At 51.8% G+C, this 24568-nt stretch overlaps 1 protein-coding gene across 1 annotated transcript in view; it reads left to right on the forward strand.

Annotated features, from left to right (window-relative positions):
• Window positions 1-4690: 4690 nt before the first annotated feature.
• Window positions 4691-24568, forward strand: part of LOC125550169 (GDSL esterase/lipase At5g03610) — a 59507-nt gene continuing 39629 nt past the window's right edge. The window contains 3 exon segments of the mRNA XM_087520013.1: window positions 4691-4852; window positions 5263-5447; window positions 5449-5551. Coding sequence (XP_087376139.1) covers window positions 4798-4852; window positions 5263-5447; window positions 5449-5551 — 343 coding nt within the window. The 5' untranslated portion in view covers window positions 4691-4797.

Consider the following 24568-nt stretch of genomic DNA (forward strand, 5'->3'; position numbering starts at 1 on the left):
ACATCCTCCTCATAGTCCTGCGCCGCCTGCCGAACCGTGCAGTCGCCGAGTCCCGGCGCGTATGCCACACGTGGCGCGCCACCATCGACGGCAGCGCAGTCCTCCTCGCCCGCTTCAACCGCATCTTCCCGCCACGCGCCTTCCCCGGCATCTTCACCAGCAACTACGTGGCAGTCCCCGGCGTCTTCACCGGCGGCAAGCACAGGACAACCGACAAGTCCTCTTTCTTCGCCCGCGCGGGAAAGCCGCCACGTACCCCCGCCGCCGACGGGCCTGTGTTCCGGCGTCCTCCCTTCAAGCACGACTGGGCCTCCGTGCTGGACCATTGCAACGGCCTCCTGCTCCTCCGCCAGGACAGCCCCCGCCTCTACTACGTGTGCAACCCGGCGACAGTGCGGTGCGCCCGCTTGCCTGCCCTGCCCACTTCGTATTTCTGGAGTATCTTCCTCGCCTTTGACCCGGCCGTGTCACGGCACCACGAGGTGTTCCTATTCCCACGGACGATGACACAACTGTGACCTGTAAGGGAGGCGGTCCGATCCCGCGTCAAAGCACAAGAGCTGTTATGCGGCTTGTTTGAAGAAGGCCAACCATATGAAGAAGAGGGAAAAGAAGAACAAGGCGAGGTTGAACAAACACATGAGCTAGCTGTCGAGGATCAGCCCGAAGATGAGGTGTTGTCTTTAATGGTGTTCTCTTCACGGACTAACAGGTGGGAGAGTCGAGAGTTTGTGCCCGGAATCTGTTGCACTTCTCAGCACCTCTACGACATGTTGCCAGTATATGAAAACTACAACCAAATATGGAAGTCAGCTATGTATTGGCGAGGGTCTCTCTATGTGCATTGCGGTAACCATATTCTTATGATCTTAAGAAACTCACAGGTTACCTATGATATACCCTGTGACGAGGATGAGCAAAGAGGCATCCTTCCTACTAGGTCGGTCTTAGCGAGTTATGAGAAAGGGATCCACTACATGGCGCTCGACATGTTCCAACTCCAGGTGTGGAAACTGACAGAACTTGTTGACGGGCGGTTAGGGTGGACACGTACACACGAGGCCAACCTCAGTCTTTTCGGTCACCAAATAAAGCGCTCATCACAAGTTATAAAATCAATGGCGCGATGGGAGTTGGTCGAAAGCAATGAAGCAAAAGTCAACCTCTTTGAACCCCTAAGTGGCCAGAGTAAAGAGGAAGACGAAGATGAAGAAGAGAAAACCAAAAGTGGGTCCGGCTACATGTGGGACTCCGATGAGGATAACTTCATTGACCTGGACGAAGGTGTCGCCGACCGACCCGAGCCGTTGGAGTACCGGTGGTACCGCGGGATCATTGGAATGCATCCGTACAAGGACGTGCTCCTCCTCCACATGAACGGCAGGGCGATGGCATACCATCTCAGCACCTCGAGGATGCAACACCTGGGCAAGGGGCTCGTCAAGGAAGTCAGACGGCGAAACGGCGTCAAGCGTGCATTCCCTTACCGCCCGTGCTACGTGGACGCGCTTCCGTTGGGGAAGATGTCGCAATGAATGTATCGTAGCGAGCATGGTTGTTTTCCTGTGTTTTGAAAAATTGCACGCTTTGCCGACTTCGGTAGAGTTAGGTTACTCGAGCATCTTGCTCAAAGAACAAGATTGTAAAAGAATGAAGGAAATTGTCATGAAGATCAAGGAGGTGTTGGATATGGCATATACGAGAAGTCCTGGATGGAACTCTGGTGTCACGGGTCAATAGATTGTAAAATGTTTGTGTGGCCTTAGAGGACACTCCAGCGTGGTATACTTCCGTCTTATGGTTTTTCTTGTTTGTTTCTTATCTGAACTAAATCGACTAAGAGGCTCGTTGTTTATCTCCTATCCTTTTGTCTGAACCAAGACACGTCAGTACAGTAACACCACGCCGTGAACCTGTCTACAAGTCCCTGCATGTTACCTGAACTGCTTAACTTTGGAAGCACGCGTACGTGTACCCACATTGCTACGTAGTATGCACCGCCGCTTAAGCACGCGCCTGACAGTGGTACTGACTAAACTGAACTAAACTAAGATAGATCAGTGATAATAGCAGCTTTATTAGGTGGGTTTGTGGGTGACTGGGACGAGCAGACGGTGCATACCAGGAGTATGCATCTGGTAAAGCTAAGATTCTGCGGCGGTGGCACGCTGTTCTACGTGGCCGCCGGTCGATCGACATTTATTCCGCTCCGTTCCGTCCATCCGTCCAGTGAAGAAGAAAAACGCGCGGTAGGGTAGGCTGTGTCAGAGCAAGGAGAATAAAACATGTAGTACGTCCTTGGAGGCTTCTTCTGACTTGCTAGTTTGCGCGGCCACAGGAATAGAATCATCTTAGCCTCTTAGGCCTTCTTTAGAGCATCTTCAGTTGTTCGGCGTCCCAGGAATGAAATAGCATCTTCTGAGGCCAGCCGGCGCTATTTTGGCATGGGGGCGGTCGGGTTCTCAACCACCGTCCCAGGTCAGCCTCTAGACGCCATTTTTTAATTGAAGTTTGGCTAAAATTAGACAAAAAAGACACAAATGCGGCTAAAATTCGGTGGGTTTCATTCATATTTATACCTAATATAAAAAGACATAAAAAACCATAAAAAAAAACTACGCCACCCGCTGCCGCCCGAGCCTTCTACATGCTGAGGAGCTTGTAGAAGGCGATGTAGTCGTCGTTGTCGATATGGAATCCAGATGGGTCTTTTTTCATATTGACTGTTCATTGGATTTGACGGAAGCCAAGCGAGATGATGACACCACGGTGTCGTCAATGAGGCATGGGAGTGAGCGGGAGAGAAACTACCACAATTGACTTAAGGTCCTGTTTGTTTCAATTGCAGTTTACTTTGAATCAGCTATGGATTCGCTTCACCAGCAAAGCTGATTGCCACCGAAGTACACTGGGACGTGCTTTAGGCAATTGCATTGAAAATAGTCAGAATCCAAATTCATCTTCACTAGCAAAGCTGATTAGAAATAGTTTTTTTTTTCAGTTTTCTGATTTTTCCTAAGAGAATTTGCTGCCTAAAACTGAAACAAATGAGGTAAAATCAGGATGCTCCTAAAAACCACATAGTGTAGAGTTGAATGCAGTCGATCTTGTTGGAATCGATACAACCTTTTTTTAGGAAAACTTTTTAATCTATTCATCTTCAATTATGGCAGTACAACGAACACCAGAAATAAAAATTACATCCAGATCCGTAAACCACCTAGCGACGACTAAAGCACTGAAGCGAGCCGAAGGCGCGTGGCCGTCATCGCCCCTTCGCCGCCGGACTCGGGCATAACTTATTGTAGTAGATAGTCGGAAAGTCGTCGTGGTAAGCCCAATAGGACCAACACCCCAGAATAGCAACCGCCGGCGATGAAAAATAACGTAGATCGGAAGGATCCAAACCAAAGACACACGAATATAGACAAACAAGGACGAGATCCGAGCAAATCCACCAATAGATCTGCTGGAAACACACCTCCACACACCTACCAACGATGCTAGATGCATTGCCGGAACGGAGGCTAGGCGGAGATACCTTTATTCCATCCTCAGGCAGCCGCCACCGTCTCGCCTTTTTAAGCAGGACACAAACCCTAACCAGATTGAAAAAACGACTAAAAAGTAAAGCGGAGCCATTCCGCTGGCCCTTGCCGGGATCCACACACCTCCATGACCCTAGGGCCACCCGAGACGAAGCGGACCTGCGCCGGCGCCGGCGAGAGGTATGAAACCTAACTTTCTTTCTTGGAGGAGGCGGCTGCTGGCGTTGTAAAGACGATCTGCCAGATAAGGATATGACTTTCATTGACACTGGTTCTTCCCGACTGACGTGGCTGCAGAGAGAAGACAGTTGAGAGAGTGCCGGCAAGAGGTATGAACCCTAACTTTTTTTTTTGAAGGAGGAGGCGGCTGCTGGTGTTGTAAAGACGATCTGCCAGATAAGGATATGACTTTCATTGACACTGGTTCTTCCCGACTGACGCGGATGCAGAGAGACGACGGTTGAGAGGAGTTAATGCAGTCCATGGCCGGAGGCCGGAGCTAGCCCTGTGTGTACGTGGTAGGGCTCCTCGTCCAACCGTGGCTGACGAGGGGGGCTGGCTGGCTCGCTGTAGGCTGTAGCACGACGGCGACGGTGGGCGGTGTGGGCCGGCCGTTTCGGTGGCGGTTGGCCGTCCAGATCGGCCGGTCAGACCCAGCGATCGAGCGTGATTAATACAACCTGACCTGAGCATAGCTGGTCAGGCAGAGTCATTTTGGTTGAGTACGTACGTACACGAAAACGTATACATAGAGCCAAATATAGGACAAAGCCGTCTCGCTTGTGTGTATATACAGCATAAAAGAAAATACTACTCGTATAGTCGTATTTGAAGATATACAATAATAAGGATATTTAAAGGTATACATTGTATATACAAGTTAAAGAAAACCGTGTCGTCGCATACGTATAGCGTATAGGAGCACAGGTGTTGACCATGCAGCGCATGCATGGAGAAATTCAGATATACTACACGCATGGCATGAGGTGCTGACATTATTTATGGTTTCGAGGAAGGAATAATGGCGGTGTCCACTGATTGCTGGTGTGTCTCCATCCATTCCCAGTCGCAGCCATGGAGATGTATGGCGTACGTACGCCGGGTATAAAGCTTCCCGGCCGGCCCATCCCTCCCCTCCCACACCACAAACCGCGCCATCACTAACAGTCAGAGGGCATCAGACAGACAGGCGCGAACGAAGCGGTCGAGGCCGGCCACATACCACACCTCCACGGCGCGCCGCGCGGCCATGTATCACCGCCGGAGCTGCCCGCCATCGGCGGCCGCTGCCGGAGCACTTCTCTGTAAGCCAGTCGATCTTGTCGCTATAAAACTGCTTGTAACGGGGAGTATCATATACTAGTATCATGCATATGATACTAGTGTATGATACTACATCTGTAATGCATGGTATTATATAGAACTATATTTATTGTCATGTGTGACAAAAAGTAGCACATCATTTAATATGATACGGTATCATAATATAATATTCAATCTTTTTTTCTTCATTTAATCCTATACCATCTTATCAAAATTACTTAATTAGCGTGCATAATACTATTTATGATACTTTCATTATGACCGGGCTAATAAGGAGACCGCTCCTATATTTATTGCTTTCTCAGCTAACCACGCCAGCGCACTTCAATTCTCGCTCTCTGCCTCTCTGCCATCCACTCATTGATTGCCCTCTGTATCTGATGAGCTTCAGGCCTTGCGATGGTGGTAGTGATGCTCTCTCCAGCCACGGCGGTGGCCGGCTGCCCCTCCGGCGGCGAGCGGGTGAGCGAGCAGCAGGGGAGGAGCCGTGGGCGTCATCACCGGAAGCATGAGGTGAAGGAGCAGCTGTGGGTGTTTGGCGACTCGTACACGGACACGGGCAACCTGGGGAACCTGGGGGGGGGAGCTGACCCACGCCTGGTACGACCCCTACGGCCGCACCTTCCCGCCCCGCCCCGCCGGCCGCTTCTCCAACGGCCGCGTCCTCACCGACTTCGTCGGTAAGCCCACCACACTCAGCTCCTCCTTTGCTGGTCTCCGCCGTCAATTACTAGTAGTAGGAGGCAGGGCTAATTAACACTCGGTACTGTGCACGCGCGCGCCAGCAACGCTCGCCGGAGAAGACGTGGCACGGCGGACGGCGGTGGTGTGCTAGCTGTGTGGTGCAGTGGTAGGAGTAAACACATGTATGCAGTTGGTCGTTGGGTCGTCATCATCATCCATCCAAGGGAGGGGAAGGGAAGGTCCGTTCAATAGATAGATAGTTGGACGAATTGAAGCTGTCGATGGATGGATGAGTAATTCGCTCGTGCATTCATTAATTCGCTCGTGTTCAACTCAATTCGTTGTGTGGACGTAGTACTACTCGTTTCTGATTCGTTGGGTTTAGACATGGCCATCTTGCAGTTTCCGTTCTTCGTTTCATTTTGGTACGTAACATGTCAGTCTTCACAGTTGGGTGCAACATGATCACCCATTTTGGCCGTACGCTAGCTGCACGCGTTGCACGTCGCCGGCAAAATGGTCGGCCGGCCGGCCGGGCCGTTTCACATGCCGCCATTCCTTTTTTCATGCATCTCTTCTTCTGTACCCATAGTCCCATACACATGCACATGGAACTAATAACTTCATCAGCCCCCGCGCGCGCACATGCACATGCACTACCTCTCAAAAAGAAAAAGAAAACTTCGTGCATGTTTAGCATTTCACCGACCCTTGTCTTGTCAGGATCGGCCTCGCATGGCTTCACCCATGACATGCATACGGTATTAAACTAGCATATATTTCCTCTCTGCTCTTGCGTTGCGAGGTCTCCAGTCAGGTCAGATGTGCTACGCAGCTTGTCTGAAGCGCCGGCAGGAGCTTTCATAATCTGACCGACGTTTTTGTTGCAAACCAGTCGAGAGCATCTCCAGCCGCGTCCCCAATAGGCCTTTCCCAGACGTTTTTGTCGCGCCGGCACTGAAAAAACGGTCCAGTCGCATCCTTAGAATCCCGTTTTTTGTCGGCTCAGGCCGAAACTGGTGCCGGCGGAATCAGGCCGAACCCGGTGCCCTGGGGGGCGCCGGCACAAGCGAAAAGGGCGTGTGGGTCCACCCTATCGGCTTGTCGAGCGTCTCTTCCCGCCGTTTCTTCCCGCCTTTCCCTCACTTCCCTCCCATTCTCTCCATTCCTCCCGCCAATCTCCCTCCCGCTCGCCTGCCAGCCGGCCGGCCGCCATGTCATCGAAGAAATACGTTGTCCCCCAGGCCGCGGCAACCGCGACTGCCTCCGTCGCCCAGCCGAAGCAGAGGAAGCCGAGGGCGCCGCCGTCCAAGCCACCCGGCATGTCAAATGCTGAGTGGAGGGTGGAAGTTCAACGACGGGAGGCTGTCACCGCCGACCGGCGGAACAGGGCGATCGCCAAGAAGGCCCGTGACAATGCGGCGCGTGCGGTTGCGGCTTCGGCGGACCAAGCCGAGGCGACTCGTGCAGGGATGATGAATCCACCCGACAGCCACGCCCATCACGCGCCCTGGTGCCAGCAAGGCGTCGGCTCACCGTCGGCGCAGCCATGGGGATGCACGTCCTCAGCGGGCTACGCCGACGGGGACGCGCACGGTGGGTTCAACCCCAACGTCACCTTCCCCCATGGACACCCGGCCCAGCGCACGCTGTCGCCTACCTTCGCCGGCGTGCAGTACCCTCCATACAACTACTCGCCGCCCGCCTACGCGTCCTCCCTGACGCCCCCTTTCCGCCGTGGCGCGCTGCCCTTCTCGCACCTCGGCGACACCGACGAGACCGAGGCCGACATGGACGACATCATCGCGACAGGCTCGACCGCGGCCGCCGCGTCTCCTGGGTTCGTCACCCCGAAAGACATGGTGAATCTCAGCGGCGGCATGGACGGCGAGCTTGGCTACGTCTATGGCGAGGAGGAGCAGGAGGAGTAGGAGGAGGAGGACGAGGAGGAGGACGACGAGGAGGAGGAGGAGCCGGGGACTGTTCCGGCGAGGAGGCGCAAGAAGAAGAAGTGGGCGGCCAGGTCTGGCGAGCCGCGCATCAAGTGGGCGTCCAAAGAGTAGGAATGCTCGCCGAAGCATGGAAAGTCATCTGCCTTGACCCGACCACCGGCACGAAGACGTACTGGGACCGCATCAAGGCTGAATTCGACGAATGCAAGCTCGTCGACCCCTGCTTTAAAGGCGTCTACATGCAGCGCGGGGCGAAGGCGATGGCGAACCATTGGGGTCATATCCACGGGGCGTGCAACAAATGGCATGGGATCGTCGAGGAGGTCGCGGCTCGCCTGGAGAGCGGCCACTAGTAGAAAACGGGCCTATTGTCCCGGTTCATAAGGGCCTTTTGTCCCGGTTCCTGAACCGGGACTAAAGGGTCGTTACTAATGCCCTGTCCGTTTAGTCCCGTTTCAGTCCAGAACCGGGACAGATGGGCCTCCACGTGGCCTGTGCGCGGAGCCCAGGCAGGAGGGCCTTTGGTCCCGGTTGATGGCACCAACCGGGACCAATAGGCATCCACGCGTCAGCATTTCTGTGGCTGGGGTTTTTGTTTTTTTTTGAAAGGGGGGGGGGGGTTGGGGGGTTTTGGGGGGTTAATTTAGGTGTTTCATATATTGTGTTAGCTAGCTATAATTAATAGAGAGAAGTGTCCTCTCTTATGTCCGTGCTTGGTCGACGCTACGTACTATACATATGTATAGAGAGGACTGGACACGCTAGCTAGCTAGTAAACAAACGAAGGAAACAGAAGATCGTCATGAACATATATGCATACAGAGAGAAGTGATATCGACCACCTCTCCTTCTCCGAGAGATTGGTCGAACAACAAGTTCTCGTATATCTATCCGACACTACCGACTACATATATACAATAATTATCTCTTACAAATATAATCTCCTAACATACAGACGCATGGTCCACATAGTATTCACCGTCTTCAGCGATCACGTGGTCAAGAAAGAATACCACCAATTCCTCTTGACTTGCTCGCATGCGAGCTGGTGCTAGGAGTTCATCCCGCTTCCGAAACATCTAATTTGAAGAAGGGGGTCAATACATATATATATGAATGAATGAAACTCAACACAAATGATGGTAATAAAATAAAATTGTGAATATTGTTATTTACGCACTTCATATTGTTCGTCGGAGTAGCCCCGCTCACAGGTCGTGTGGTGGATGGACTCGCAAACGTAGTATCCACAGAAATCATTCCCTTATTCCTGCTACAACCACTTTACAAGAAATAGAGGTCAATAAAACTGATAAGCAAGAATGCCAAATGGTATTGATGAAACTAGCGCTTGAATCACTAGGAGATGCGGAACATGTTACTACAGTACTTACTTTCGGGTGTCTAAATTCCAGCTTCTTCGGCAGTCCCGGAGCTTTTTTGGTGAATTTTCTCCAAACCCTGCCAGACAAAGAAAACAATTACTTGATATCAGAAATGAACAAAGTTGCTGATATGGTGGATAATGATCGATTTAACTTACTTCTCGAGCATTTGAGTCATGTCCGCATACTCCTGGGGATCTTTTCGTTTAGAGTCCAAGACAGTTACTACTCCCTGCTCAAGCTTAATCTCTAGAAGAATATAGTGGAACCTGCGCACGCATGCATAACTCATCAATTACATTACTATAACCTTGACTAATATATAAGGGAAACCGAATATGCATAAGACAGTAACACTCACTTGAAGTTGTAAGGAAAGAGTATTATATCTTTGTTTTCATTTATTACCAACAATCGTAGCAAGTTGGCCTCGGTATCTGCGGCATGAAATTTAACTTCGGTTGCATCTATGAGATTTGTGTTAATGAACCCAATATCACCGATTTGTCTTTTCTTCAATTTGACGATCTTCAATCTGCATAATATAGTGAGGATAATTATAAATACATGCAATGAAAGAGCTGAGCTATATAGAGAGACTTAATGATAGAAGTAGTACTACTTACAGACAGTAGCAGGTGACCGTTGCTTTATCGAGGGCCAATTGATTGAAAAACTGAAAGAACTCCTCAAATGGAACAGGCAACAATGTAAGTGCATCTAGTGCCCCTTAGTGATTTTGGTGTATTGAAGACTTATAGGTTAAGGGACTAATGCGTTTGTGAGTGTACACAGGTCTATAAGTCTATGGGGAGTGAGGGAGTCCTGGATTAGGGGGTGTTCGGATAGCCGAACTATACCTTCAGCCGGACTCCTGGACTATGAAGATGCAAGATTGAAGACTCGGTCCCATGTCCGGAAGGGACTTTCCTTGGCGTGGAAGGCAAGCTTGGCGATACGGATGTTCAGATCTCCTACCATTGTAATCGACTCTATGTAACCCTAACCCTCTCCGGTGTCTATATAAACCGGGGGGTTTTAGTCCGTAGGACAACATACACGTCAACAATCATACCATAGGCTAGCTTCTAGGGTTTAGCCTCTCTGATCTCGTGGTAGATCTACTCTTGTACTACCCATATCATCAATATTAATCAAGCATGACGTAGGGTTTTACCTCCATCGAGAGGGCCCGAACCTGGGTAAAACTTCGTGTCCCTTGCCTCCTGTTACCATCTGGCCTAGACGCACAGTTCGGGACCCCCTACCCGAGATCCGCCGGTTTTGACACCGACATTGGTGCTTTCATTGAGAGTTTCTCTGTGCCGTCGCTGTCAGGCCCGATGGCTCCTACGATCATCAATGGCGATGCAGTCCAGGGTGAGACCTTCCTCCCCGGACAGATCTTCGTCTTTGGCGGTTTCGCACTGCGGGCCAATTCACTTGGCCATCTAGAGCAGATTGAAAGCTACGCCCCTGGCCGTCAGGTCAGATTCGGAAATTTAAACTACACGGCTGACATCCGCGGGGACTTGATCTTCGACGGACTCGAACGAGCGCGCTGCACTGTCACGACGAGCATGATCTAGCTCTGCCGCCGAACAGTGCCCTGGAGGCCGCACCCGCATCGGCTCCGACCCTTAGTTCAGAGCCAACCGCGCCGATCGAGGATGGGCGGTTGGACACCACCTCGGGGGCTGTGATCCCAACTGCGGTTGAGCCGAACACCAGCCCCGTACTCTGCGAGACTCGTGACTCCACGGAGCTGGATTCTTCTCCGGACTCCGAGCCCTCCGCGCCCCTGCCGATCGAATCCGATTGGGCGCCAATCATGGAGTTCACGGCCGCGGACGTCTTTCAGCACTCGCCTTTTGGCGATATCCTGAAGTCACTGAAGTCTCTCTCTTTATCAGGAGAGCCCTGGCCGGACTACGGTCAGCAAGGTTGGGGTACGGACGATGAAGAAATTCAAACCCCACCCACCACCCACTTTGTAGCCACTGTCGACGACTTAACCGACATGCTCGACTTCGACTCCGAAGACATCGACGATATGGACGCCGATGAAGGAGATGATGAAGAACCAACGCCTACCAGGCCCTGGAAAGCCACCTCGTCATATGACATATACATGGTGGACACCCCAAAAGAGGGAGAGGGCGACGGAACAACGGAGGATGACCCCTCCAAGAAACAGCCCAAGCGCCGGCGTCAGCGGCGCCGCTCAAAATCCCGCCAACACAAAAACGGTGATTCCACCACGGGAGATAATAATACTCCGGAGAGTGCCGAAGAAAACCCCCTCCAGCAAGGTTTAGCACAAGAGGATGGAGAAACCAGCCCTCATGAGAGAGCAGCAGACAAAGAGGTCGAGGACAATAATTATATGCCTCCCTCCGAAGATGAGGCAAGCCTCAACGACGACGAATTCATCGTGCCAGAGGATCCCGTTGAGCAAAAGCGTTTCCAACGCACGCTTATAGCCACGGCAAGAAGCCTCAAGAAAAAACAGCAACAGCTCCGAGCTGATCAAGTTTGTTGGTTGACAGATGGACCGAAGTCCTTGCGGCCGAAGAGCATAAATCGAACGCCCCTCCAAGAGTTACCCAAAGCGCAGGTTGCTACCCCAATTAGAGGAGGAAGCACTTGATGGGGCCGAACGGCCACCTCGTGGCCGCGACAGAGAGGCCTCCCGGCCCTCCACTCAAGCCGCACCCCGTACCAAGGCACGGGAATATGCGCCGGACTTACGAGACATGTTGGAGGACGAGGCAAGGCAAACATGATCGATCTACGGATCGCGTGGGGACCCCACGGCTCGAGACAGTAACCGTCACGCCGGCCACAAATTCGGCAGGGCCGAACACAGTAGACAAAACTCATTGGAGCTACGTCATGATATCGCCCAGTACAGAGGCGCCGCACACCCACTGTGCTTTACAGACAAAATAATGGATCATCAAATCCCCGAGGGTTTCAAACCCGTGAACATCGAATCATATGATGGCACAACAGACCCTGTGGTATGGATCGAGGATTATCTCCTTCATATCCACATGGCCCGCGGCGATGATTTTCACGCCATCAAATACGTCCCACTCAAGCTTAAAGGACCAGCTCGGCATTGGCTCAACAGCTTGCCGACAGGATCAATCAGTTGTTGGGAGGACCTGGAAGCCGCATTCCTCGACAATTTCCAGGGCACTTATGTGCGACCCCCAGACGCCGATGACCTAAGTCACGTAATTCAGCAGCCAGAGGAATCGGCCAGGCAATTCTGGACACGGTTCCTAACAAAGAAAAATCAAATAGTCGACTGTCCGGACGCTGAGGCCCTAGCAGCCTTCAAGCACAATATCCATGACGAGTGGCTGGCCCGGCACCTTGGACAGGAAAAGCCGAAATCTATGGCAGCACTCACGACACTCATGACCCAATTTTGCGCGGCAGAAGACAGCTGACTTGCTCGTAGCAACAATATGACCAAGAACCCTGGTAGTTCGGACACTAGGGACATTAGTGGCAGGTCGCATCGCAACAAGCAAAAGCGCTGCATTAACGGCGACAATGCTCAGGATACGGCAGTTAATGCCGGATTCAGAGGCTCTAAATCCGGTCAGCGGAAAAAGCCATTCAAAAGGAATCCCAGGGGCCCGTCCAGCTTGGACTGAATACTCGACCGCTTGTGCCAAATACATGGCACCCCCGAAAAGCCGGCCAATCACACCAACAGGGATTGTTGGGTGTTCAAGCAGGCAGACAAGTTAAGCGCCGACAATGAAGACAAGGGGCTGCATAGCGATGACGACGAGGAGCCCCGGCCGCCGAACAACAATGGACAGAAGGGTTTCCCCCCACAAGTGCGGACGGTGAACATGATATACGCCACCCACGTCCCAAAAAGGGAGCGGAAGCGCGCGTTAAGGGACGTATACGCGGTAGAGCCAGTCGCCCCAAAGTACAACCCATGGTCCTCCTGCCCGATCACCTTTGATCGAAGAGACCATCCCGCTAGCATCCGTCATGGCGGATTTGCCGCATTGGTTCTAGACCTAATTATTGACGGATTTCATCTCACTAGAGTCCTCATGGACAGCGGCAGCAGCCTGAACCTGCTTTACCAGGATACAGTGCGAGAAATGGGCATCGATCCCTCGAGGATTAAGCCCACCAAAACGACCTTTAGAGGCGTAATACCAGGTGTAGAGGCCAACTGTACAGGCTCAGTCACACTTGAAGTGGTCTTCGGATCCCCGGATAATTTCCGAAGCGAGGAATTGGTCTTCGACATAGTCCCATTCCGTAGTGGCTATCATGCACTGCTCGGACGAACCGCATTCGCCAAATTCAATGCGGTACTGCACTGCGCATACCTTAAGCTCAAGATGCCAGGCCCTCGTGGAGTAATTACGGTCAATGGAAACACCGAACGCTCCCTACGAACGGAGGAGCACACGGCGGCCCTTGCAGCGGAAGTACAAAGCAGCCTCTCTAGGCAGTTCTCCAGTCCGGCCATTAAACGTCCGAACATCGTCAAGCGCGCCCGGAGTAACCTACAACAAGACCGCCTGGCACGTTCCGAGCAGGCGTAGCAATGCGGCCCCAACCCCAACCCTAGCAAAAAGGCGACGCCAGTACTTCGCGTGCATAATTACGCTCTAGAAATACCATGGGCATAGGGGGAGGGGCACCATCACGGCACGCCCAAAACACGGCTTAAACCGCACCAGGGGCTGCCAATTTTTTACTTTTCTCTTACTTCCAGGACTCTACTCTTCGGAAGGCATGTTCGGTAGTTCAATTGCCGCACAAACGATGCAAGAACCAGGGAAGCAGACAAGCCATGCCGCATTACGAAAATCCCAGGTGGTCTCTATCACGAGCAGTATACCTGTTTCGCATACTATTCCACAGCTTGCCCCTGGAGCAGACATGTTAAATAGTCCAACTTTTCGTTTATCGCATTATTTGTATCGTTCTGCTTTGATCACAGCTATTTCTAATAAAAAATGCATAGCTTTTGTCTATTTTTGCACTATCTTTTTATAAATAAATGTTCCTTAACGACATGTTGCACCCGTACAACTTGGTACGGCCAAAATACGCCAGGGGCTTTTAGCACCCCTCAGTATGGTGTGAGAAGTCCGAACACTTTCAAAAGTGCGGCACCCCAAACTTATAGCATTATATGCATCGGCTCCGAATCATGTCTTGGGTCAATAGTTGGGTTTTCCCGGCTCCTATGTTTTGGTGCCTTACGTTCCGCTATATCGGCTAAGGTAGCACTAGGAGAACCACTGCGATTGTGCCCCAGTTGAGCTGGGCCGAGCACCTCAGTGGAGAAAGCTAAAACTGACTGTCATGATGAAGCGAGAGCTGGTCGCTGTTCGAGAGGTTTTTTCGAGTCCCTAAAGACTTATGCCGCTTAGGGCGGCGAGTCGGCTCTGTCCGGCCAAGGCGTGGATAGCGCCCCGAACTCGGTCTTCCGAATACTAGGGGCTTCGCCGAAATTTAAAATTATAGAATTCTATGTCTAAGTAAGAATGTTCACGCATTATAGTCCGATTGCCTTGTTCGTCGGGCTGAGCACCTCCCTCGAAGGACCCAAACATGGGAAAAAGAGCGCTCAGATTTATCCCCGAACACCCCAACACTAGTGGCAAGGGGGTAGAAGCCGACGACTCACCATCTCTCGGTATTGATAAACAGCCGCACAGAAGGTAATATTTTAAATTCAAGCAGCATTGCTCAGCGCATATGAACAAGTTTTCAGCGCACAGGACAAAAACGAGCGAGTTTTACTCAAAAATTACATCCCTAGTACATTCATCCACCACAAGGCGGGCACCCTTCAGAACATCCTTATAGTAATTTTCGGGCTTGCGATTCTCTTTCCCCGCTGGTGGCCCGTCCTTCACAAGCTTCTCCGCATCCAACCTGCCCCAGTGCACCTTAGCACGGGTGAGGGAGTCCTGGATTAGGGGGTGTTCGGGTAGCCGGACTATACCTTCAGCCGGACTCTTGGACTATGAAGATACAAGATTGAAGACTTCGTCCCGTGTCCGGATGGGACTTTCCTTGGCGTGGAAGGCAAGCTTGGTGATGCGGATATTCAAGATCTCCTACCATTGTAACCGACTTTATGTAACCCTAACCCTATCCGGTGTCTATATAAACCGGAGGGTTGTAGTCCATAGGCAATTAACTCCATATACAACAATCATACCATAGGCTAGCTTCTAGGGTTTAGCCTCCTTGATCACGTGGTAGATCTACTCTTGTACTACCCATATCATCAATATTAATCAAGCGGGACGTAGGGTTTTACCTCCATCAAGAGGGCCCGAACCTGGGTAAAACATCGTGTTCCCTGCCTCCTGTTACCATCCGGCCTAGACGCACAGTTCGGGACCCCCTACCCGAGATCCGCCGGTTTTCACACCGACATTGGTGCTTTCATTGAGAGTTCCTCTGTGTCGTCGCCTTTAGGCCCGATGGCTCCTTTGATCATCAACAATGATACGGTCCAAGGTGAGACTTTTCTCCCCGGACAGATCTTCGTCTTCGGCGGCTTCGCTCTGCGGGCCGATTCGCTCGGCCACCTGGAGCAGATCGAAAGCTACGCCCCTGGCCATCAAGTCAGGTTTGGAAGCTTAAACTACACGGCTGACATCCGCGGAGACTTGATCTTCGACGGGTTCGAGCCACGGCCAAGCGCGCCGCACTATCTCGAGGGGCATGATCTAGCCCTGCCTCCGGACAGTGTGCTGGAGGCCGCACACGCATTGGTTCCAACCCTTAACTCGGAGCCTATTGCGCCAATCGAGGATGAGAGGTTGGACGTCACCTCGGGGGCTGCGATCCCAAAAGCTATCGAGCCGAACGCTAGCCCCGCACTCTGCACAACCCGTGACTACGAGGATCCGGACTCCTCCCCGGACTCCGAATCCCCTGCGCCCCTGCCAATCGAATCCGATCGGGCGCTGATAATGGAGTTCATCGCCGCAGACATCTTTCAGTACTCGCCTTGTGGCGATATCCTGAACTCTCTCAAGACTCTCTCCTTATCAGGAGAGCCCTGGCCGAACTACGGTCAGCGAGGATGGGATACGGACGATGAAGAAATTCAAAGCCCACCCACCACCCACTTGGTAGCCACTGTCGACAATTTAAACGACGTGCTCAACTTCGACTCCGGAGACATCGACAGCATGGATGACGATGCAGGAGATACCGACGAATCAACGCCCATAGGGCATTGGACAGCCACCTCATCTCACGATGTGTACATGGTGGATACCCCTAAAGGAAGCGACAACGAGGAAAAAGGGGATGGGACGGGAGATCGACCCCCCGAAAAGCAATCAAAGCGTCGGCGTAAACGCCGACCCAAGCCCCGCCTCAACAAAAACCCAGCCATAGAGTAGGACGAGCCGGTAGACGACGAGCAGGCCTTAGAGCAACCGTCCGAACAGGGCAACACGAATAGAGAAACCGAACATCCCTCCTCCGGCAAAAAGGCATTCCGGACGACCTCACGCCGAATAAACCTATGGAGCAGAAGAATCTCCACGAGAGGCTCGTTGCAACTGCACACGGCCTAAAGAAGCAGAAGCGGAAGATGCACTCCGGATTAGATGGAGCAAAGTAATCAATACCACAGATAAGTACGGCGACAGTCGCCGCACTAAAAGCTATCCAAAAAGAAAGCTACTGCCTAAATTCGACGAAGAGGCCCTAGAGCCCTCGCATTCAAAAAATGAAAAAGCCACACGGTCGGATAGACGACCCCATAAAGCGGCAAGCGGCGCCGCACCTAAATCGGCATGCGACCCACTTAAGGATTCGCATCATCGCCCAGTCAGGTCCATTTATGGGCCAAGAAAGCAAGCTCTCATAAGCAACGCTATGAAGCCATCATCAGAATCCGGCACACCCAAATACAGGGGCGCCACACACCCCCTATGTTTCACCGATGAGGTCCTGGACTATGAATTCCCAGAGGGATTCAAACCCGTAAACATAGAGGCATATGATGGAACAACAGACACTGGAGTCTGGATCGAGGATTATATCCTCCACATACACATGGCTAGAGGAGATGATCTCCACACCATAAAATATCTACCCCTTAAGCTTAAAGGGCCAGCCCGGCATTGGCTTAAAAGCCTTCCCAAAAACACAATTGGAAGATGGGAAGAGCTTGAGGATGCTTTCCGAGAAAACTTTCAAGGGACCTATGTCCGCCCTCCGGATGCAGACGATCTTAGTCACATAACTCAACAACCCGGAGAATCAACTCGACAGTTCTGGAATAGATTCCTCACTAAAAAGAATCAGATAGTCGACTGTCCGGACGTCGAAGCCTTAGCAGCTTTCAGGCATAACGTCCGAGACGAATGGCTCGCCAGACACCTCGGCCAAGAAAAGCCAAGAACAATGGCCACACTAACAAGCCTCATGACCCGCTTTTGTGCAGGGGAGGACAGCTGGTTGGCAAGGTGCAGCCCCAGCGACCCAAGTACATCCGAAACTAGGGATGGAAACGGAAAACCACGACGCAACAAGGACCATCGCTGGACTAAGGACAAAAGTCCGAAGAGCACGACAGTCAATGCCGGATTCAAAGGCTCACGACAAAATCAGGAAAAATCGCCCCCCCAGGATAACAGGGACAATCCATCCAACCTAAGTAAAATCCTGGACAGGATATGTCAGATACACAGTACTCCCGGGAAGCCTGCTAACCATACCCACAGAGACTGTTGGGTTTACAAACAATCCGGCAGACTCAATGCCGAACACAAGGGGCTCGACACACCAAGCGAAGACGAGGACGAACCCCAAAATCAGAGCACCAGGAAACAAAAGAACTTCCCACAAGAAGTAAAAACAGTGAACTCACTTCACATAACAAAATGTGCGGTGCCCGTAAAGGTACGCACCACGCGGCCCAAAGGGTCCTGCCACTGGTTGTCAAAACCGATCATCTTCGATCAGCTAGATTATTCTAGCAATATCAAGAATGTAGGCTGGACTGCCTTGATACTCGATCCAATAATTGGCGGACTCCAATTTTCAAATGTCCTTATGGACGGTGGCAGTGGACTAAACCTGATATATCAGGATACAATCCAGCACATGGGGATAAACCCAGCAAGAATCCGCCGCAGCAAAACCTCCTTTCAAGGGGTAATACCTGGTCCGGACACCCATTGTATGGGTTTTCTCCGGCTCGAAGTTATATTCGGCTCTGCTGATAACCTCCGCCGTGAAAAGCTGACCTTCCATATCATCCCGTTCTCAAGTCACTATCAAGCACTACTGGGACGCGAAGCTTTCGCACGCTTTAACGCAATACCGCATTATGCATCTCTTACTCTTAAGATGCCCGGTCCACGAGGCATCATCTCTTTGAGGGGAAGCACTAAAGTGCGCCTCCCCAAGCGGAGGACTGTGCGGCCGCTTTGACAGCCCCACAGCAAAATGGCCTCACCGGCCAAAAAACTTCGAAATAGGTCATTCAAGACCACGAACGCGGATAGACAAGTTTGGTGCAAAATCATCATTGATGCAGGCCTAGAAGCCATATACCCCCGCACTAGGGGCTCCACGCATATATGATAAGAGACAATAAAGCTCAATCTTATATATCTTACTTTATACTTTGCTTATTTTAAACTTTTTCGGCACGACCCATTTTCAACTCAGTTCCTCTCTTTTACAGATGAACGTCGTGCGGCGCCCGTCCAGGATACGGCACAACGGAGACACAGGCGCAGACATGCAGTAGGGACCCGTCCTAAAGGATTCCTTTTAGATTAAGACCCTGCGTAAACCTTTTTTACTGTCTCTTGTTGCTACACATCCCCTGATTTTTTCTTTCTGATATAACCAAGGAGGAGGCTGGCGTCTTGGCATGTGGCCACGTTAGAATTTTTGCACATACCTGGACACTAGGGGCTTTTTTAATAAAGAGTGTTGTTTTGCCCGCACTCATAAAGACCGAACACCTTAGGGAGTGTTCGGCATCGCGAGTTTTGGCATTATATGCATCAGCTCCGAATCATGTCTTTGGTCAAATGTTGGGTTGCCCTGCTCTTGAGTTCGGCTACCTTACGTTCTGCTCTATCGGCTAAGGTAGCACCAGGAGAACTACTGCGATTGTGCCCCCGGTTCGGCCGGGCGAGCACCTCAGTAGAGAAAGCCGAAAACTGACTGTCATGATGTAGCGTGAGACTGGTCAGCCACTCGATGACCTATCGGAATCTATCGGATTCCTCCGCTTTAACGAAGGGCCGCTTCCCGGTCAGGCACATACGCGCCCCGAATACGGACGAGCGCAGTTGCCACCAAGGAGCTACCTAAAGAGTCTCATTGTCAAACTCCTATGGCTAAGTGAAAGTGTTAAAGCATTATAGTCCGGTTGCCTGGCCCGCTGCGCTATCACCTCCTTTGTAGGACCAAGACGTTGGGTTAAGTGTGAAAATGCGTCTTCTGCGAGCACCCCCGCACTATGTGCATGGGGGCTGAAGCCAACGACTGCCATCTTTCAGATTATATATATATATATATATATATATATATATATATATATATATATATATCTTAAAACGGCCGCACAGGAGGTGTTCCCAATACTTGGAGGCACAAGTATAAAAAAGGCCACTACAGTTTATCAAAATATTACTTTATAATTACATATGCTATCATAACATAGCATCTTTCGGGCACTGCGTGTCTATTACACGAGCGCCTTCAAGAACTTCCTGAAAATAGTGCTCGGAGGGTTCTCGGCTTTTTTCCGAATCTCGGGACGCAACAACGGTGGTCTCCATCTCTGCCCAGTATGTCTTAACACGGGCAAGAGCCATCCTAGCGCCCTCTATGCATGCTGACCTCTTCATTGCATTTATACGCGGCACCGCGTCAAGGAATTGCTGCACCAAGCTGAAATAACTCTTCGGCTCTGATCTCCCCGGCCACAGGTGACCCATGACGTACTTCATGGCGAGTCCAGACAACCTATTCAGTTTGGCCCATTGAGCCAAACAATCATCCACTGCCAGTGGACGCTCTGAATTGTGAAACTGCGACCAGAAAAGCTTTTCCACTTCGCGATCTTTCTGATCTTGAAAGTGTTCGGTCGCATCAGCAGCACTCGCTGCCAAGTCCAGATAGGTATCCTCCACACTCCACATCCGGTCCAACGGAGCAAACTTCGGATCACAAAATTTCCTTCGCAGCATAAAGGGCTTTCCAGCCGCAATCTGTTCGGCCTGACGCAGCTCCTCCTTCGCAGCTCTCATCGCAGAGCGTGCGTCCTTGGCATTGGTAACGGCCTTCTCTAAGTCCGTCTGTTTTGCCTGGTCTTCTTTTTCAAGAAGTCTGCAACGGTCAGTAGCGCTTTTTAACTTTTCGGCCATCTCGGCCATCTCCTCCTTGCTTCGGCAATGAGCAGCCTGTTCAGCTCTCAGCTCTTCAAGGGCCTTCTCGGCAGCCGCATCGCTTTTTATGGCTTGCTCCTTAGCTCGGGCAAGTTCTGCCCTAAGATTCTCCATGGCGGCCGTACCATCTGCGTCAAGCACACACATTGTAAGACACTGGCATGACGCTCTTCTTACCTGATGCCGCCCGAAGAATTACATACCTTGAGCCTCATCAAGCCGCTTGTTGACAAGCATGATGTCGGCATCTGCCACGTCCAGTTGCCGCTTTAGTTCGGCCACATCATCAGTTCGGCTTGATTCCGGACACCTCGCCACCTACATTCAAAGGAGACATCTTAGACCTGGGATTATGATCCTCTACGTGCCATCATTTCTTGACAACGCGCAGAGTCTCAGGGGCTAGTATCTACACAGGGCGCATCTTACTTATGCGCAACTGACAAAAGTGTACATTATCTAACGTACCTCAAAACCCGTCAGTAAACTTTTGACGGCCTCATGCAATCCGCTTTCTGCGGATGAAATCCTTTCAATCACCATGCCCATCAATGCACGGTGCTCCTCTGAGATAGAAGCTCGCCCCAGCAGAATCTTTAGCTCCTCCGGTCGAGCACCAGACGGTGCCGGGCTCGTCCCATGACCTCTTTCGAAGGCCGGACGCGGAGAACCTCGGGGGGCCGCATAGCCACCTTCCGCCCCTGCAGGATTTGGAGAAACCATCCGCGACGACACCTCAGGGTCGCCCGCCTCGCTAGGCAGCACGGCAGGGGGAGGCGTCCCGCTCTCCATCATATCCGGAAGGAGATCCCCCGAAGACGAGCTCTGCTGAGAAGGGCTGAGGGCCGAGCTACAAGGTAAAATTTAGGTTAATCTTCTCAGATATAAATCAAGGATTTCTCTCATCCCTCAAAAGGAAAACCTCTCTCTACTTACGGCTCGCTGGAGGGCTGATCCCTTTGAGGGCGTAGTTCGGCCGAGGAACTCCCCGGCGTCGGACCCTCTGACGAGGATTTTCTCCCCCACTTCGGGGCCACGGTCTCCGGGTCGTCAGTGGCGGCCCTCTTCTTCCCCTTGGGAGAGGAACTGTCGGTTCCTCCCTTCGGAGCAGCCTCCTTCGAGGAGGCCACAGTTCCCTTGTCCTTCCCCTTACTTCCCTCCAAAGGCATTATCTTCAACATCCTGACAAGCACGGGATCCGGCCTGGTTTCGGGAAGGGGAGCCGGACACCTGGTCAGCTTTGCCTTTGCTGTCCACTCCTGTTTAAAAGGACAGCTCTTTTAGGGGCAAGTTTATGACAATTATATGGATAGTAGGTCCGGGCACAAGGTTACTTACTTCGGTATCCGGGCGATTGCAGCTTAGGCCTGCATCCTCGGTCAAATCCGGACACATCATTTGTGATCCGAAGAACAGTTTATACATCTCCACGGGCGTTGCGCCCATAAAATGATGGAGAGCTCGTGGTCCCTCCGAATTAAACTCCCACAGACGAAGAGAGCGACGTTTGCCGGGCAGTGTTCAGCGAATCAGCATGACCTACGTCACCTTGACCAGGTTGAGGTATCTTTCTAAGAGATCCCTGATGCGGCCCTTCAACAAGGGCATGTCTTTGGATAACCCCCAATCTAATCCTTTGTTGACCCATGACGCTAGCCGTGATGGGGGACCCGAGCGAAAGGCAGGAGGTGCCGCCCACTTGGCGCTCCTGGGAGCGGTGATATAGAACCATTCTCGTTGCCACAAGCCGAGCTCCTCTTGAAAGGAGCCCTCGGGCCATGGAGCATCAGCATTCTTACTTATGACAGCGCCTCCGCACTCTGCGTGCCGTCCCTCGATCATCTTCGGCTCCACTCCAAAAGTCTTGAGCCATAATCCGAAGTGAGGAGTAACACGGAGGAACGCTTCGCACACAACGATGAATGAGGAAATGTGGAGGATGGACTCCGGAGCTAAGTCATGAAATTCCAGCCCGTAATAAAACAGCAACCCCCTCACGAAGGGATCCATCGGGAAGCCTAACCCCCGAAGGAAGTGAGACATGAACACTATGCTCTCACCGGGCTGGGGACTGGGAATAGCCTGCCTTTGAGTAGGCAACCTATGCGAAATTTCGACGGTCAAGAACTTAGCCTCTCTCAACTTTAGCACGTCCTCCTCCGTGACGGAGGAGGGCATCCATCGGCCTTGAAGGTCGGAACCGGACATTGTCGAAGGTCTGAGGCGCCCGGAATCTGAAGCCTAGGGTGTTGGAACTCGAGGCGACGGGTGAACTTGTTTTGGAATTGGAGAAAAGGAGTAAGGCCCTGGTCCCTTTATAAGAGGTTGAATACCAGGAGCCCTCCCCGTAACCGTTTGGGACTCGCCTTTAATCGAGAAAACATGCTAACGGTCATGATTGGGTTACCCACGTCCGTACTGATGAGAATCCCGTAAAAGGGGGGCACACGATCTCTGCTTTGACAAGACGTGCCAAGGAAACCGCCTCGCAAAACACGCTGAGGTGGAAAAATGAAAACGATTGGAGTGAAGGACTTGGCTGTAGTGTGATGACGCACTGCGGAATACGTCAGCAGATTTGATTTGTGTTAATATTATTCTCTCTATGGCAATATGTGGAAGCTTATTTTGTAGAACCGGACACTACTCTTGGTGTTTACAATCTTCTATGAAGGACTTGGAGGAGGAACCTGCCTTGCAATGCCGAAGACAATTTGTGCGCCGTACTCGTCGTCATTGAAGCCTGGTTCAGGGGCTACTGAGGGAGTCCTGGATTAGGGGGTGTTCGGGTAGCCGGACTATACCTTCAGCCGGACTCCTGGACTATGAAGATACAAGATTGAAGACTTCGTCCCGTGTCCGGATGGGACTTTCCTTGGCGTGGAAGGCAAGCTTGGCGATGCGGATATTCAAGATCTCCTACCATTGTAACCGACTTTATGTAACCCTAACCCTATCCGGTGTCTATATAAACCGGAGGGTTGTAGTCCGTAGGCAATCAACTCCATATACAACAATCATACCACAGGCTAGCTTCTAGGGTTTAGCCTCCTTGATCTCGTGGTAGATCTACTCTTGCACTACCCATATCATCAATATTAATCAAGCAGGACATAGGGTTTTACCTCCATCAAGAGGGCCTGAACCTGGGTTAAACATCGTGTTCCCTGCCTCATGTTACCATCCGGCCTAGACGCACAGTTCAGGACCCCCTACCCGAGATCCGCCGGTTTTGACACCGACAACGGGCAAAGGCCCTACGGGCACCTTCAATACAGACGGAGCGCTTGATGACTTCGAGCCTTGGATAGGCCTTCACCAGCCGCCGCACCAGCCCGAAATAGCTCCCAGGCAGAGCCTCTCCAGGCCACAGCCGAACTAGGAGGCCCTTCATGGCCTGTTCGGCTGCCTTGTGGAGCTCGACCAGTTGCTTCAGCTGGTCGCTCAGGGGCACGGGGTGTCCGGCCTCAGCATACTGAGACAAGAACACCTTCTCCGTCGAGCTGCCCTCCTCGGCTCGATAGAATGCGGCGGCATCGGATACACTCCGGGGAAGATCTGCAAATGCCCCTGGAGAGCTCCGGATTCGGGTAAGTATCAAGTAGCTCACGTTTATGTGTTTACTTTGCATAAAGAATGCGTTACCCACCGCTATTTTCTTCACCTCATCCAACTCCTGGAGGGTCTTCTAGGATTCGGCCTTGGCAGACTTGGCATTTTCAATATCCGCCGCGAGCTCGGATGCTCGCGTCTTCGAGTCAAGCTCCAAACTCTCATGTTTCTTCATGAGAACCTGGAGCTCTTGCCGCACCTTTCCAACGTCGGCCTCATACCTCTCCCGCTCGGTGCGCTCCGCGGCCGCACTCTTCTCGGTCTCGAGCAGCGCTTGCTTAAGGGTCTCCACCTCAGATGTGGCCCCTACAATAGCCATGTTAATTCTGTCATTTCTTGCAATTGCACCTTTTTATATACATATTCAACCAAGGTATTTCTTACCTCCCATCTCCTTGAGCTGCTTCTTGGCACGCCCGAGCTCTTGCTCGGACTTCTCGAGGCTCTGCTTCAGCATGTCCACTTCCGCAGTGAGTACGGCGGACGCCAGCAGAGAAGCCTGCACACACATATTGACTCCTTTTGTTAGACTCCTGCGAATTTTTTGATCCTCTATTCGGCTTTTCTTCCCGAACGCCCAACAGAGCATCAGGGGCTACTGTCTATGCGGTAATATT

This window comes from Triticum urartu, chromosome 4A, assembly GCF_056163025.1.
Source record: "Triticum urartu cultivar PI428250 chromosome 4A, HENAU_Tu73, whole genome shotgun sequence".
Lineage (NCBI taxonomy): Eukaryota > Viridiplantae > Streptophyta > Magnoliopsida > Poales > Poaceae > Triticum > Triticum urartu.